At 43.2% G+C, this 16,791-nt stretch overlaps 1 protein-coding gene, 1 long non-coding RNA gene and 1 pseudogene across 5 annotated transcripts in view; 1 reads left to right on the top strand and 2 right to left on the bottom strand.

Moving 5' to 3' along the window:
* NFE2L1 (NFE2 like bZIP transcription factor 1) overlaps nt 1-8,275 on the bottom strand; it is a 33,471-nt gene extending 25,196 nt beyond the window's left edge. Inside the window, exons 1-3 of one of the 3 annotated variants that reach the window (XM_081885605.1) lie at nt 8,141-8,275; nt 1,677-1,862; nt 858-1,369 (exon numbers count right to left, since the gene is read on the bottom strand). In XM_081885605.1, the coding sequence (XP_081741731.1) occupies nt 858-1,367 (510 nt within the window). In that variant the 5' untranslated portion in view covers nt 1,368-1,369; nt 1,677-1,862; nt 8,141-8,275. Of the gene's footprint in view, nt 1-857; nt 1,370-1,676; nt 1,863-7,749; nt 7,947-8,140 lie in introns of those variants that run through there. The other 2 variants (XM_081885603.1, XM_081885604.1) reach the window with 2 other exon arrangements.
* A 157-nt stretch (nt 8,276-8,432) lies between these two features.
* LOC309355144 lies at nt 8,433-12,056 on the top strand. Its single transcript, XR_014162425.1, has 3 exons — nt 8,433-8,745; nt 9,109-9,190; nt 11,934-12,056. It is a non-coding gene; the product is annotated as an uncharacterized lncRNA (long non-coding RNA).
* A 2,114-nt stretch (nt 12,057-14,170) lies between these two features.
* On the bottom strand, nt 14,171-15,741 carry LOC309355132 (serine/threonine-protein phosphatase 6 catalytic subunit pseudogene; annotated as a pseudogene). Its single transcript has one exon. The product of its transcript is annotated as a serine/threonine-protein phosphatase 6 catalytic subunit pseudogene (transcript).
* Between the last annotated feature and the right edge of the window lie 1,050 nt (nt 15,742-16,791).

The raw sequence follows: 16,791 nt of genomic DNA, 5'->3' as shown, positions 1-16,791 counted from the left end.
TTCCTATCTGAGTGGGTCATTCTCCATTTCTCAGTTATCTACTTCTTCTGTAGGGGGAACCCCGCAAACTGAGATATTTCACTTTTAGTTTCTAAGGATAAGATCTCAGAAACCTTCAGCCTATTTTTGCCAATTGTAAGGATGAGAAAAAATGACAAGAGCGGTAGGCAGCCACAGCAGCTGTTTCAGCAACTCCCAGCCTGGCCACTGGCTCTAGTAATACTGTCCATTTTCAACACAAAGTATCAGGGATTAAGGATGGTCTGGAAGAGATTCTCCATGACCATTCCACCCTGTATTTGGGAGAGGGATTTGAGCATCCAAGTAAACAAGCCAGCTAATTCAAATCATCACCAAGCAAGGCACAATACAAACAGGTCAAACCAGAACAGGCTTTCATAAAGAAAACCTTATGAGACAGTAAGGGGTGGGAAAAGGAAGGCACTAGGCAGTCATTGTACACTGGAATTAGAAACTAGGACAGAGCAGGAGACCTGGCTTTACCCATTGCTCCCTTGAAAACCAAGTAGAAAAATCTCCTGGAAGTACTCCAGAGCTGAGTAAATCACTATCCATTTGATACGTGCATTGAGACTATTACCTAATGCTGCAAAATAAGCAGGTGGTGTTATTGAGATGCCTCCTGAAAGCTGCAACAAAAGAACTGCTCTAATTTCAGACCAACAAACATCTGACCAAAAAGAGAAATTTCCCAGTCTCCTACCCAAATCACTGAAATATTAAGCTATTGACAATAAGTAGCATTTTTATAGCTGCAAGTCACAAATAAATACTCAAATAGTTCTCTTTTCCCCACCACACCAGTCCACAGATTGTGCCTGAGAGTAACAACCTACCTCTTTGGTTAGATCACCATTCATTGGAGGAGCCACAGCACCTAGGTCTTCCAATTCTTCACCAAATCCTTGTTCTGCTCCATTTTCCCTCACTTCATTGTCTGGAACAGTTCCATCTTGCAAGCCACTGCCATTCTCAAGGGCAATGCCTGTATTGGGTTGGGCACCAGAGACAGAACCTTCAGAATCTCGGTGTACCAACCAGGCACTGACTTCTGTGGTGGGCACCTGGAACCTGTCCAGGGCCCTCACCTGGTTAAGAAGCCGTCGAGCTGTGAAATAATAGTCCAGATCTACACTTTTTGGATGGATGACATAGCCATCTAAAGTGTTCCGCAGGTTGTGGAACTGTGTCTGGGTGTAAGCAGAACTCTGGCCCAAAAAGATCTCTCGCAGAGGGGGAAGATGCGAGTTCAGATAAGTATCTACATCCACCCTCACACCTATTAAGCTGAGGAGAATGGTGAACTGGATGAGTCCTTCAGTGAAATATTTCTTCAGAGAAAGCATTTCTGGAAAAGGAAAAGGAAATGCATGTAGCAGAAAATGTACTAAAACTCACACTATCAAGCTAACTCTCCACAGTTATTTAAAGAAAGAAAAAATCTAATTAAAAAATGTTCAAACCCCATTTAAAAAATAAAACCTAAAAGCAATCATTACCACCAAGAGAGTTGTTAAAGTTCTAAAGATCTCCCAAAGAGAGAAAGCTGTCTCCCAGCAGGAGGACTCCTATTTCTGCTGCTCTCTGCCTATCCAGAGACAAAAACTGTTTTGTAACTAAGCCAAGGTAGTTGCATATAAACCCACGTGACTTACTGTCTCAAAGAGTCCACATGCAGCAACTTCCTTGAGTCTTAATTTCCCACACGGACTACAAGATGGGACAAGTCCTCTGGAACAGCTGCAACTTCACTCTCCCCTCCTCCTTCCTCTAGTCCAAGATTCCAGAGCAGGAAAATGTTCAAAGACTCTTCTGCTGCTTGCTTTGGGTTTCGTCAGAAACTGAAACACAGCCAAAAAAATGAAGGTGATAAAACACTAGAGACACCACCCTTTGGACACTGCTCAACACTGAAACACTTTGTTACCTATGGGCCACAAAGAAAAAAGTGTGCACAGAGTCTACATAATTCACCAACAAGTATATCTTGACACACAAAAAGTTATATTTAGGTCAATACTGCCCTGGTTTGCTTATCTTCATCCATTTTATAGCAACATCATCTTTCACTTCGCTCCACTCCCCTTTGACTCCTCAGCAAGACATAACAAAGAACCAACTGATAATAACAACCTTGCAAATAAAACTAGTGCCCTACTCGCTTTTCAACCACCCTTTATCCTCTATCCCAGCTGCTTACAACCAATGATTTTGAAGTATGCTGATTATGCTTTTATTCAGTATGAGTTTCTGGTCAATTTACATTAAGTACAAGTGCGAAGCCTGGCTTTCAGGTTTTAGAAGGGTGTTATTCATCAACATGGGGATGTGGGTGGCGCTGTGATCTAAACCACAGAGCCTAAGGTTTGCCGATCGGAAGTTCGGCGGTTCGAATCCCCGCAACAGGGCAAGTTCCCATTGCTCGGTCCCTGCTTCTGCCCACCTAGCAGTTCAAAAGCATGTCAAAGTGCTAGTAGATAAATAGGTACCGCTCCGGCAGGAAGGTAAATGGCGTTTCTGGCTCTGGTTCGCCAGAAGCGGCTTAGTCATGCTGGCCACATGACCCAGAAGCTGTCTGTGGACAAATGCCCGCTCCCTCAGCCTATAGAGCGAGGTGAGCGCACAACCCCAGAGTCGTCCGTGACTGGACCTAACCGTCAGGGGAACCTTTACCTATTCATCAACATACATCTCTGCAGCTACTTCTCCTACTTCACACACAGAGCTTGCTGGCACTTTAGAACAAAACCCACATTTATCCAACAAATGCAGGACCAAAAATACTATTAAGCTCTTGCTTAACATGTTCACTTCCCCCTACTTTTGTCCCTGCTCCAGAAACTACCAAATCCTCTGATTTCCATTCCAGTCACAGATACCTACCATGTATATTTGTGATACTGTGGGAAAGCCAAATAACCTCACTATCCACCCCCACCAGCTTCTTTCACTTCTTTTCCATGGTGCCTTGCCCCACTTTGGAATGTTCATATTTCCTCAATTATTAGCTACAGAACTCTGAATTACTGTATATACACATCAGTTTGAAAGAATCCTCCAACATTTCCCCACAAAGTTGCACCTACCACGTTTATAGCATCGTAATGCTTACAGAATACACATGCATTGTGTTTCAAAGGGGCAGGGAGTGTTTAACTATTAGGGGTCATTTATCATCCAGAAGGTAAATATTCTTACAGAGTAGCTGAGCTTTAAGGTTCATTTGGTCTAAAGTCCTCATTTTGTTCTGCAAAATGCATTGTTAATGTTTTTAGAGGTTATACTAATGTTATTTTTTTCTTCTTCTTCATTCTTGTAGGCTGCCACGAAAGAGCTTGTGGAGGATTTAGGGTATTTCATGTGTGTCATCCTGAGCTTATGTATGAAAAATCTGACCACTCCCTGTTATCCTTAATCTACCTTGACCCCTCTGGTGATTATAAGGAACCATGGAAACTGTAGAGAGACGGATGGACAGGAAGTAATGAGCCAAAGTTCCTAAGAGTTTAATTCAAAGGGGAAAGGCTAGAGCACATGCTTTGCACACAAAAAGTCTAGGTTCAAATCCTGGTGTCTCCTGATAGGGCTGGGAAAGTATCCTATCTAAAAACCTGGAGAGATGCTGCCATCAGTGTTGATAATATTGAGCTAAATGGGCTAATGATTTGACTTAGTGTAACGCAGCAGCCCCTAAAGCGCACACACACACACACTCACATCATGGGCATAGCCTGGGGGGGGTGCAGGTAAATAAATATACCTAATAATATGAGGTGCAGATAGCTCAGTTCTGCCCCCAACATAAATCCTGGCTATGCCCATGACTCACATGCAAGTTCTTAGTTAGCAAACTCCCAAGGACATGAGGTTGCATGTACAGCATTAAATTACTATTAAGAACCCACTTTTGACAGTTGCAATTAAGCCACATGAAAATAGGGAAGGCTTAGCATGCCCATCACAAAATTGCAGGAGAGAAAATGTGTGTGCACATCATAACATATCCATAACGCATCCTTGATTTTTTTTAAAATAAGAATTATATATGAGCCTTAAGTAGAAAGATGATAGCTTGCAAGCCTTCCTGTAGCGTTTCAACACAACTTTTGCCTCATTTAACCTGTAACATTTGTTGTAACCCACTCTTAATCTTTGTTCAATCAGTTGTCACCACCAGCAATAAGGGGGGGGGGGACACAAGAAATTTCAAAATCCATAGCTTGATTTGCTAAGTGCAATCATGTACTCATCCTAACCCAATCTCTGTTCTGGCCTACTATCACATTTCAGTCTCCCTCTCTTTTCCTTTCCATCAGAGACATGTGATTTCAAAGTTGTTGTTGTTGTTGTTGTTTTTAAAGATCTAGGAGAGCCAGAATTCCCCAACACATGTTCTCCGGCATGCTTGCCCCCTCTTTAATCCTAACCTCTGTCACTATGACTTTCTGGGCTCACATTTCAGTCTCATTTTAAACCTTCTCAAAATGCATCCAGATAACATGGGAGACAGCCTGGAGAATTCCCCCTAGGCCAGTCACTACCATAAAATCCTTTTTCAGACCACCAGAGAGCCTGTACTTATTTATACAGCCCCACAAGGATGCACATCTCTAACAGTTCTGAGCTTTCAAAAAATTTAAATTCCATTATGAAATCCACAGCCCCAACCAACCCCATCCCCAACCCTCAACTCTTTAAACACTTTTCTCAACTGAGAATGTCATCTTCTCCTCACATTATACTAGAACAATTCCCTTTAGTTTTTCTATTTAGACTTACTTGCAAGTTTTTGAAATATTTCCTACTTGCAAGGTTATATATATATGCATATATTTAAACATATTGTTTAAACTGCAAATAATTTAGGTTAATATTAAAAAATCTTAATAAAGGCAGGTTAGTCCTCCAGCTACCCACAGAATCAGTGTCATATACATTGAGTTAAATGGGGCTTCTGTACATAAAAGGCCAATTTGACAATTTCTCAAATATGAGTATTTACACTATCTGCCAAACATATACATGCATTTTCACCTGAAGAAAATAGATCTATTCTAGTCTGCCTACAAACTATGAAGCCTTGCTATGACGTATCATTCATGTGTATTTTATTTTTGCTTGTATTTGTGAGGGTGGGATGGGCAAAGGCAGGGTGAAGCAGAGAACAACATTGGGAAGAAGAGAAGACAAACTGTCCAGTCTGCATGTTCCAATATTCTCATGCTAAGGTTCCAATTATATACTCTCTTTCTAGGAGTAAGTCTCACTGAGCTCCATGGGACTTACTTCTGAGAAGAAATGCTTATTAACCTCCAAACAATCATGAAACCTGATTATGACAGGCCCCATACGGGAATATTTTAAAGACATTTTTTGTACTGGTAAGAAAGGAGAGCATACAAAATGTACATACAACATGACAAAGAGGTGTAAAGCCTGGTTGAAAGAATTAAACCGTGTAAATAACATAGTTTATTGGTGTCTTACACCATAGTTTTACAAATAATTTGTAGAATCAATGGGAAACAATTTAAAATCAGTATTTTAAATTTGTCTTTTATTCTTCCTGATTTAAATCAATCTACCCTACTTGGTGTTCACACACTCTTAGCCACACATAAAACAGTTCCTTGCCATTAATTTCCCTCCTATCTCCTCCTTCTAGTATTACTTTCTTGTTCCAGTTACCTAAATAGCCCACTCAAAAGTTGCACCCCCTGAATCACATAGTAGACATCTGAAGGCAGCCCTGTTCAGGGAAGTTTTTAATGTGTGACATTTTAATGTACTTTTAATCTTTGTTGGAAGCTGCCCAGAGTGGCTGGGGAAGCCCAGCCTGATGGGCGGGGTACAAATAAATTATTATTATTATTATTATTATTATTATTATTATTATTATTATTATCCATTATCACAATTTAGAGCACAATCCAATCCATGTCTACTTAAGGATGAGTCTCACTACATTCAATGGGGCTTTCTCCCAGGTAAACATGCACAAGACTTCAGCCTCCAGAATCCGTCTGCAGTAAAAAAAAAAACCAAGTTAAAACATGGTGTACAAAACCTAAAAGACCTTCTTTGAAATGGGGATTTCAATTCATTTTCTGAAGATTGCAAACATGGGATCAGAAAGCAAGAACTTTTCATAATTAATCCTTTTTAAGAGGGTCTAATTTGAGGTTTGTTTGTTTACAATCAAACAGTGTATAAATTTTATGAAATAAATAAAGTTGTATACTATTCAAAGGTTCTCTAATCGCCTCTTTCCCCCACTCAATAATCTGCTAGTCTCCAAACTACCCATTATGCTCTTGGTCATCTTGACCATAACTATACCACACCCACTACCATCTTCCTCCAGGCTCCTAGCACTCTACTGGGAAACAGAACTATACTCAATAGATAGTGAAGTACACTGATGCTTACAGCCCCATCTACATTTCACCATGCATCCATTTAAGAATACAAGAGCTCAGCTGAATCAGATCAAAGGCCAGTCAAGTCCCACATCCTGTTCTCACTGCAGACAACCAGGTGCCTATGGGAAGCCTGTAAATAGATACTACTTAGCTTTCCTACAGTGCTCTTTCTGGGTGCCCACATCAATCAGTTCCAGACAACATGGTCAGTGATCAGCGAAGATGCGAGCTGCAGTCAAAAACATATGGAGGGGACCAAATTGGGGATTGCTGACATACTTTATCACAGTAGCAATGTTAGAAACTGAGTTATGAAAGCTAGAAGCTAAATGGTACTTTGAACCTAGGTTATGGACGCAACAATGGATTGTCTAGGCACAATTTTTTAATAAGAAGGATACAAAGCTGAAAAAGAATGAACTGCAGCTAAAGTATTATGTTCATTTTTCACACGGTCTAGTCCTTCCCCTGCCCACCCCCCAATATTCTTAAGAGGGTCTCTTCTCCAGTCTTCAGAGAGTAGCTGGAAGTGGGGAGGCAGAAAAAGATCTTCCTTTCCTCCCACTCTGCAGTTTAATCTAAAATCTTAGGCACAGTACTGCACCCAGAGCTCAGAAACTGCTCGCACTAATGAAATTCCCCGTTGCAAAATGCTCCTAGAACAATGGGAGTTTCAAACACTACACAGCAGTTCTTACAACAACCTTGTAAGATAGGGCAATATTTTCCCACCCAAATCACTGTTGCATAATAAAGCATACCTATACTTTTCTTCAGAACAACACCAAACAGCCCTTATAATTCACAGGCTCTTTCGATTTTTAAAATTTGCATACCACCACTCTAGCCTACTGTACCGAATGTGGTTTACAACCCAAACCTACAATGAAAGTCGCGCTCCACTCCAAGAATCCTTCATCCAATCTGACCCTCCGCTCCCGAACTACCCCCCCCCCCGAATTGTGGAGTAACCCCTCCCACATCCACCTGCACCATCCTTTCCGAAGTCCCTGCTTCAGGTTGCTTCGTTTCCCAACAACACCGGGGAAACCAGAAAAGGGAGTTTCCCCCGCCCTCACTTCTCCAGGCCAACTTTTAACGTTTAACCCCCCCTCCACACAGCCCAAGCCCACCAACCCCTTTCCTTTCCTCCTCTAGCCCACGTGGTTGCCCTTTAGCTCTCGAGACCCCGATACACCCTACTCAAACCTCCCCCCCCACGCCACAGCTTCCAGGCCCTTCCCCCACACTTCCCTCAGCCCACCAGCCGCCGCTTGCAAGGGGCTGGCCTCAGTTTGCCCCCTACCCTTCCGCAGCCTCCCTTGACCAGCGCACCACACGCGGCTCCTTTCTCCTCAGCTTTCTGCTCCTCTCGGTCTTCCCCGCCGCCTTCTCGTGCTCTCGCCGCTGCTCGCCCAGCCCACGTTTCCTCCTACCCGCTTCCCTCCCACCTGGCCTATTCAAGGCCACCGTTTCTTTATCACCCTCCCCTAAATTCGCTCTCCACCAGCGGCCCAGTTAGAGCTCCCTCTTCTCTACCGCGGACCCCATTGCTCTCTCAGTTTCTCCTCGCCCCCCCCACCTCCGCTTTATGCTTTCCTTCCCCCCCCCTTTTAGTCTCCCCCCTGCTTTGTTTAACTCCACCCCCTTCCCCTCATATAGCCCTATCCTCCTCCCCACCCCACTTCGTTTCATACCTTCTCTTCCCCAGCTCCCGTTGTTTCAGAACCCGCCGCTGCCTTCAGGCGGGCCTTGCCCCGGAGCCGGTCCCGAGCCCCAAACAGCAGCACCCGTCTACCACCACTCTTCTCCCCGCCCGCCGCGCTGCCTCGTCCAATCCTCCTCTAAGACGGGGGCGAGCGACAGCTCGTTTGTCCAATCAGAGGACAAGTAGGCCTCCCAGCTCCAAACCTCCCAGCAAGTGACATCATAACGGCCAATCGGAGCGCGCTCGGGGGGGGGGGGGGAAACGGTAGATGGCATTAAAAAAAAAAAAAAACCCTGATAAGGGGAAAGTCCCAATCGCTATAGTAGTGGGCCGGCCGGACTGAGCGCCGACTGACATCACAAATTCGCCAATCCGTTAAACGCTCGCGAGGCTCCCCCCCCCGCGCTATGTGGTTTGAGCGACGGAGGTATCATCCAACCGCCGATCGAATAGCTACTACGGTCGTTCCCATTGTCTTTGGACGGTGTTGCCATCCGCAACGGGTCCTTAGCCCTTCCCCCTCCCACCCCAATACGTAATCTCCGTACATTCATAGCGGCCTGCGTCTCACCTTATGAGGGAGCGACATCTTAGGTGGGTTGCTACGGGCAACGAAGGACGAAACCTCAGAGACTGGGGAGGGGAGGGAACCTGTGTGAATGGCAGCTGCCAAACTTTAAATTCTCACTTCGCCAGTGTTGAACTCAAATCTGAAAGGAGCTTTTGGATTTTAAAATAGGAATGATGAAAAATCTTTTCTCCAATCCTTCAAAAAAAAGTTTTATAATTTATGTAGCATTCAGTTTGTGAATTTCAGATTTGTAATTTACACTTTAGAGAAGGATAAAATAGAGGGATTTGGGAAACACATTTGACAATGTACACGGTTTCCTCGTACCCAATAAAACTTTAAATTCACTCAATATTTTAAATTCACTCAATAATTTAAACTTGCAGGTATTCCATATATGATATTGTATGAAACTGAAAATGACATCAAGTAACAGAAAGACTTTAGAGCCAAAATGTAAGAATTTGTGTAAGTATACTGCACTCTGTTTCAAAACGCCCATTTTCAAAATGTCACAATTTTGAATTTTACCTACCAGAACCTGGGAGTTTCAAAAGCCAAATAGTTAAATCAGAAACTTAGGGTTTTGAGTTATGTCACAATTATTTACCTTTTTCATTAAAACAATTCTCAAAAACACAAATTTGTTTATTGATCATGAACAGCCTCTCAAACACCTTGGAATCTCAAAACAGGATCATGCAATGCTTACATGTTAAGCTTTAAAACTATTATAATCTGTGCCTTCCCCCCTCTGCACAAGCAAATCCTTCTGTTAAAATGTTGTTGTTCACCCAACCAAGAATGAAATTACCACTAAAGACACATTTTAAACTGCAATCCTATACAGAGCGATTCTGAAGTCTCATTAAATTCAGCTGGGCTTACTCCTAGGCGAGTACAGGATTACACCTAAGCAAAACAGTCCTCTACTCACACCATGCTGCAGATATGCCAGTGGAAGGCATATCCTATGCCATAGGTAGGCAAACTAAGGCCCGGTGACCAGATCTGGCTCAATTGCCTTCTAAATCTGGCCCATGGACGGTCCGGGAATCAGTGTGCTTTTACATGAGCAGAATGTGTTCTTTTATTTAATATGCATCTCTGGGTTATTTGTGGGGCGTAGGAATTCATTCATTCCCCCCAAAAAATATAGTCCGGCCCCCCACAAGGTCTGAGAGACAGTGGACAGGCCCCCTGCTGAAAAGGTTTGCTGTCTCCTGTATGCTCTTATCATTCTGAGGTGGGTGGGGAAGGAGGTGGGTGGGCTGCTATTTTTTTATGTAATTCCCCCCTCCCTGTTAACTTCTATGGGAGGCAAAATTACTTGCACCAACCTCAGACCTGGCATAATATTCCACTGTCAAATGGGCATGTCTTGGAAATGAAGAGGTGTAACTATGCCCTGCTCAGGGCACACCCATGATTCTATCCCATTCTGCTTTCCCCACCGCACCTGTCCTCTCTACCAGTGTCACTTTGCCAGCGCAGTATCTCTGCCAACATACCAGCAGAGTTCCATCAGCTTAAGTGTCATGCTGGAGGTGTAATTCCATCTGGACTGGCAAAGCAGCGCTAAGAGCACTTAGCCACTTCCTAAGACCATTCAGCCAGCATAACTCAAATATGAGTTTTCTTATTTAGCTAGGTGTCAAATATGTCACAACAGTTTAGAAACACTATAGTCAATCTGACTAGCAGCAATTAATATACAATACAGATAAAGTGTATTTTACCTGTCAAACTAGTCCCAAAGCACTCCAAAATACCTGTCAAGAATTTTATTGAGGGGTACGATATGCATCGCTCAAATAAGGAAAATAAAAGTTTAAGATTATGTATGTTATCTCATTATCTTTCATCATTCTATATATTAGTTGGCATCACTGCCCACGTATGAATACTGAAGGTCAGATGAGCTGGGGTGAGGGGTTATGCAGTTTGGGAAAGATAACCTACTTTTGAAAAAAAAATGTGAGGGAGAGCTCTTGCCTTGGACAACTCAAAACCCCTGCATATGGGCCATAGGTGATAGTATATGTTCAAGGTTTTTGGGAAGTGATATTTACAAAATCCCAGACATTAAAGGGCAATTAATCCCACCTGTCCTGGCCCTGGCCCTACTGGCAATAGTGCAGCCAGATGACACCAATATAAGTTCACCAAGACCTAATAATTATTTTGCTCACAGCTGTTCATTTGGAGTTAGCTAGTCACTGGAAAATTTGTAAAGCAGGTGGTTGAGAAGAATTGGAAATCTGGGGAAGGAGGAAGTATAATGGAATGGCATACCAATAGGTTGTGCAATGAAAGTAGCTAGCAAAACAAGCACAAGCATTAAGACATGACTTTGCAAGCAATTGGTTTTTGTAATGGCTTTTGCATTGTGTTAATTTGTGGGTGAACATATCAGACGACACAGCGATTCTTCAAACAGCTCTTGTTTATTCACAGAACAGAACTGAACTGAAGGGTTCAGCCAGCCTGCTTATATAGAGCTGCACTACAACGCAACAGTAACCACTTTCTGTAACTATCCAATCACTGAACGTCACTTTCAATCCCTTATTTGCATATGTGGACCTGAGTGAAAACTATCTACAGTATCCCCCTGCTGGCCCAGGGTGAGAACTTCAGTACAAAACACATTGGGCATAAAATCCTATAAAAATATCACTTGTTCTGGACACTCCTGATGGAGAAACCTGTTAGGATAAGATGGCTATGAGCTATTGGATGAGGGATATTGCCGATTACTCTCTATTTTTAGGTATATGATCTTTCTATTATTCTATTTTTGTAGTTGAAACAGTACAAACATATCCTTATAAAAACTGGTAAAGGGCTGACTGGATAATGTTCGGGAAATGGCATTACTTGAATGTTTAACATAAATTGGGAGCTGATTAAGTATGCTAAAAATGACCAGTTAGAGGCTGTTTGGATATCATTCTTAACTTCTCAAAACTGGAATAGAGAGCAAATGCAGGCCAGATTGTCCCAGATTAATTTGTGGAGGAGCTATGCATTTGGGTGTGGCCTGAATATTCCCTGCAGTTTATTACAATAGACACATGAAGACGTGCAATGATGAGTGAATAATTCTGTTGTTGTTGTTCAGATATTTGACAATATGTACTCTACCAATTCTGTGTTATGATTCCATTGTTACAGTCTGAAAAATCTTTAATAAAGTTATTGTTTTCAGAAACCTGGGGCTTTAACTTGGATGAAGGCAGGATGAAAAATAAAATAAGTAAATAAAACAAAGTTTGCTCAATGTAATCTCCTCCCAAGTAAGAGTGCAAGAGACTGCAGCCTTAAAATTCATGGCCAAGTATGCAATTTTTGTTGATTTAAGGAGTATAAACTGTGCTAAGTTTAGGTTATGAAATGAGAGGAGCCTCTAACCTGTCTGGAAGTCAGACGCTCTTTTCAGGTAAGATGTTTTCCTGATGCTAAATGTGTAGGGATTTCTAGTCAAGATTCTGACATGCTCAGAGCATAATTCTTTGAGTTTTGCTGAGCCCCCCTCAAATCAAGCCCTGAATTTGACCATTAAAGGAGAGGTGCCTTGTACAACGCTCCCTAAGGATCTGTTCGAATCATAAAGCCAGAGATAGAGAGTCGGACGGAAAGATGTTCTATTTCAGCTTGCTTGTCTACCATGCATAAATGGCTTCACAGTTCTCTTGTGGAGGGTGGAGATACCAACTCTGAGGCGGATTTTCAAGGCCTCGCAGTACCAAGGTGTGTCAGCCAGAACTAGGCCAGAGGAGAACGGGTACAAAGTTCACAATCATCTGAGCGATGATAAATAGTAATTAAGATTACACCATTCCGTGTTTCAAAAGGACAGAGATGTTAGATAATGCTTGGCAGGCTGACAGGTCAGAGACGGTACATGAGCAATGAAGAGGCTCACAAAACAAAGACAAGCAGGAACAAATGAAAGCTGATATTAGTCACATGAAAACAGGTGCACTGTGAGAATGCAGCCTGGTCAACGCATGTTGTATAATTGGAGTGCAGTGTAGCACTTCAAGGGTGCAGTATTTTAATGCACCCACACCAATAAAAGACTGTTAAGTTGTGGGCGAACATAGCAGACGACACAGCGATTCTTCAAACAGCTCTTCTTTATTCGGATGTCAGAACAGAACTAAACTGAGGGGCTCAGTCAGCCTGCTTTTATAGAGCTCCAGTACCTTGTTACTGTAACAACATTCTAAAACTATCCAATCACAGAACGTCACTTTTCGATCCTTCATTTGCCTACAAAACTATCCAATCACTGAACGTCACATTTCGCCATCCTTCATTTGCATAACTATCTACAGTATCCCCCTGCTGGCCCAAGGTGATAACTTCAGTACATAACAAATACCACCTGCAAGTAAAAGAAACTCCCAGTAACTGCAGGGAGAAAGGTTCTGGTCTAGCCTACTCCCTCCCATGCTTCACTGTAGTGGAGTAGGAAGCAAGTGCAGGATTGCCAGCTCTCGAGAAGCTAATATTCTGGGAACTAAACAGGGTAGTTCTGGTAGACCAGAGGGCAAAGCCTTGCAGCACTTGAAACATCCAGAGCATGGTCCCCAGTGCAGGGTTACTGGCTTCTATCTGATGAGTTGTGAACAGGTATATTAGTGAACATCCCCTTCTCAAGTCAACTCTCTTGCAGGTACTGGAGGAATGGGGAGAAACATCAGATGGGACAACTTGTTGAGATACAGCTTGCCCCCTTTGCTTCTACCTCCTCACAGATTTAATAGCTTCCATTGGAAACCTTGAGGAGCCATCCTGAATTATTATCTTTCCCACATCAACAATGTAGGGTTTTATTTGGAATGCTTAACCTAGAGACTTGAGTTCAGGATATGACTTTATTAAAAAGACAAGGTATCCGAGAAAAATCAGAACCATTATTTCAACGTACAAATCCAAATACCTGTACAAGGTTTTGCATTTTAGTTTAAATCTTAAAAAAATAAAACAGATAATAAAAGCAACGGGTGGCGGGAGATCAGAGGCAGCCATTAAAACCATGTATTTATGCTGAATTAAAACAAAATATAGGGACGCGGGTGGCGCTGTGGGTAAAAGCCTCAGCGCCTAGGGCTTGCCGATTGTCAGGTCGGCGGTTCGAATCCCCGCGGCGGGGTGCGCTCCCGTTGCTCGGTCCCAGCGCCTGCCAACCTAGCAGTTCGAAAGCACCCTCGGGTGCAAGTAGATAAATAGGGACCGCTTTCTAGCGGGAAGGTAAACGGCGTTTCCGTGTGCAGCTCTGGCTCGCCAGAGCAGCGATGTCACGCTGGCCACGTGACCCGGAAGTGTCTCCGGACAGCGCTGGCCCCTGGCCTCTTGAGTGAGATGGGCGCACAACCCCAGAGTCTGGCAAGACTGGCCCGTACGGGCAGGGGTACCTTTACCTTTACCTTTAAAACAAAATATAAACCAGGACATTTTTTTATACATCTTGGCAATGTGCTCACTAGCAGGGCTTGGACAGTCCCATTATGCACACCAAATACAACTTTGCTGCTGGAATTTTTTAACAGCTTATTCAAAAAGACAACAGCCTCCCCAAAATCAACCCGTTGAATGAAAGAAGATCCAAGTAGTTCTGATGTTTTGCTGTTTTGATTTATTTCTTTAAAGGGGAAATGCAGTGTCCCTATTTAAAAAAAGAACTGAACTAAAAATAAACAAATCACAAGTATTACAAAACAGCTAGGTAGGTGTTCAGAGACATTTCAAAAGCTGGCAAGACAGGTAGGGTAGCGATAAGAGGAGAGACAGAGAAAAAGATTGAAAGATGCATCCCCATTGACCATATACAACACATTTAGATAATTAAAAAATATAAAAGGCAAGAGGCAGCATTTCAGCAGCAAAGTGCTAAAAAGGTACATCACAAAAGAAAAGGGTATGGGACAGCAAAGCCACATCTCAGAGAAAATACGGTGTGGTTGTTCTTGGAGGAAGCACACGTTTTGAGTCTGGAACTGCACAGAAGAGCTTTGGTTCCCTTGTATTTGCACCTTCAAATGCCATGATTGAGGCAATATTTCCACACTGATAGCAGTAGTTCGGAGCAGACCACACTGTGACCAACTTCTCACCAAACATGAATTTATAACCTTTGTGCACCAGCTGGTGGGCTCGGCAGATGAGCTTTAAGTTGTTGATATGGACAAGCTCATTTGTGCCTTTTGCCCCAAACAGCCAGCCTGATCCTCGGGGACTTAAGGCCCAGCTGTCCACATCTTCTGGATCAGACCAAACAAGGTCACAAAAAGCTCCTTTGGGTGGGATCTCTTGGTTGCGCTCAATGGTCTGAATCTGGTCCAGTGTTTTTATGTCTGGAGATAGGCCCCCATGTATACAGAAGATTTGCTCATTTAGTTACACTGCTACTGCGGGCATGTCAAAAACTTTTGATGCAATATCTCCAGTCATTAGCATTGCCATATTTGGTTTGGCATTCGTCATAAAACCCATACACTTGAGTTACCTGTCTGCTCTCATGATTCCTACATAAAAGTGTGATGCAATCAGGCCATTTTGCTTTCAGGGCAAGAAGATAGGCAAACGTCTCAAGGCTATAATAGCCTCTGTCTACAAAGTCACCCATAAATATATATAGTTTGTGTCAGGAACCTGACCTCCAGTTCTGAACAATTCACATAAATCATAAAACTGTCCATGTATGTCGCCACAGACTGTAACTGGTGTAGAAACTGGCTGCACATTAGATTCTTCTAGAACAGGGATGTCCAACAGGTCGATCGCGATCTACTAGTCGATCCCTGCGAGGTTTTGGTCGATCGCTGGCCCCCTTCCCGCCCCCTTGCCGTGCCCTCCATTGTTGGAGAACGGAAGACGGAGTTTACAAACCGAGGCTGTTTTTATCCCAGTGATCCTTTGGTGAGTTGCTGTTCCTCTTTGACCGCAAAACAATGTAAAAATGCCAGGCCACCCCCCTCAAAAAAAAGCTCAACAACATTGACCTGAACCCCTAAAAAAGGGGGTAGTTTTTAATTCTGTGAGTAGATCACAGTCTCTTGGAATTTGGCCACCCCTGTTCTAGAAGGAGGTCACAGACATAGTTACACAAGCGCTTGAGTGTTCCGGTTTGTGAATGTTTTACAGAAGCCGAACGTCCAACGTGGCTTCTGCGGCTTCCGATTGAGTGCAGGAAGGTCTTGCAGCCAATCTGAAGCTGCGCCTTGGCCTTGGTTTTCAAACCATTTTGGGAATCAAACAGATTAAATTTGAGAACCAAGGTACCACTGTAGCATAAACAGGACAATTCTGTAAAGATCAGTTAATGCTGGTCAGCTCCACTAAAGGTTTTGAAAACTGGTGGTGATGGTGGTTGACACACTCTCTCTCCCCTCCCTCCCTCTGCCAATTGCCTTGCCCCAAAAGAGCAACTGGCCCAGGGTCACTCAGTGTACATAAGGACTGAGTGGAGATTTAAACCATGGTCTCCAAGATCCTAGTCCGTTCTGCAAAAAATTGCTGCTTGGTGTAGAGGCTCCTCAGCACTTGGTTTTGGGACAGGCAGTTTATCAGACGTGGTGATGTTTCAAAAGGTTGCCACACACCCCACTTGTTTGTTCCTTCCAATTTGTTTCTGGAGATGCAAGTGCAGTCACCAGAAAGCCTTGGGAACTCTGAAGTTCCAGAGAAGGCTCTTCTGGAACTTCAATCCAGATTTCATTTTTCTTTATGTACAAATACTAAAGACATATCAAGAGAAGAGTGAGGGAGACATCCTAAAATAGCCACTAAAAGCACATTAAGTGATAGCTAGCTTGCAATAAGTCATCTCACGCAGGCACCCCCAATTAATGACCCAGTGGCAGGAGATAGAATGACCAGCTCTTGCCACATTCCATATGCAGCGCTTGCAGAATTCATTTGGAAGCTGTTGCATCACGAGATCTATTTATCAGGGTAATTTGATGCTGGGTTTTAGAAAGGGAGAGAGAGGGAGAGGAAGCCAGTTGCCTGAACAGGTGTGTTGGATAAAACAGTCCCTGCATAAACATGGGTGTGAC

Source organism: Podarcis melisellensis (assembly GCF_964234715.1).
Source record: "Podarcis melisellensis genome assembly, chromosome: 13".
In the NCBI taxonomy this organism is placed as follows: Eukaryota; Metazoa; Chordata; class Lepidosauria; order Squamata; family Lacertidae; genus Podarcis; species Podarcis melisellensis.
The sequence above is the reverse complement of the archived record's forward strand: the minus strand, read 5'-3'. Positions and strand labels throughout refer to the sequence as shown.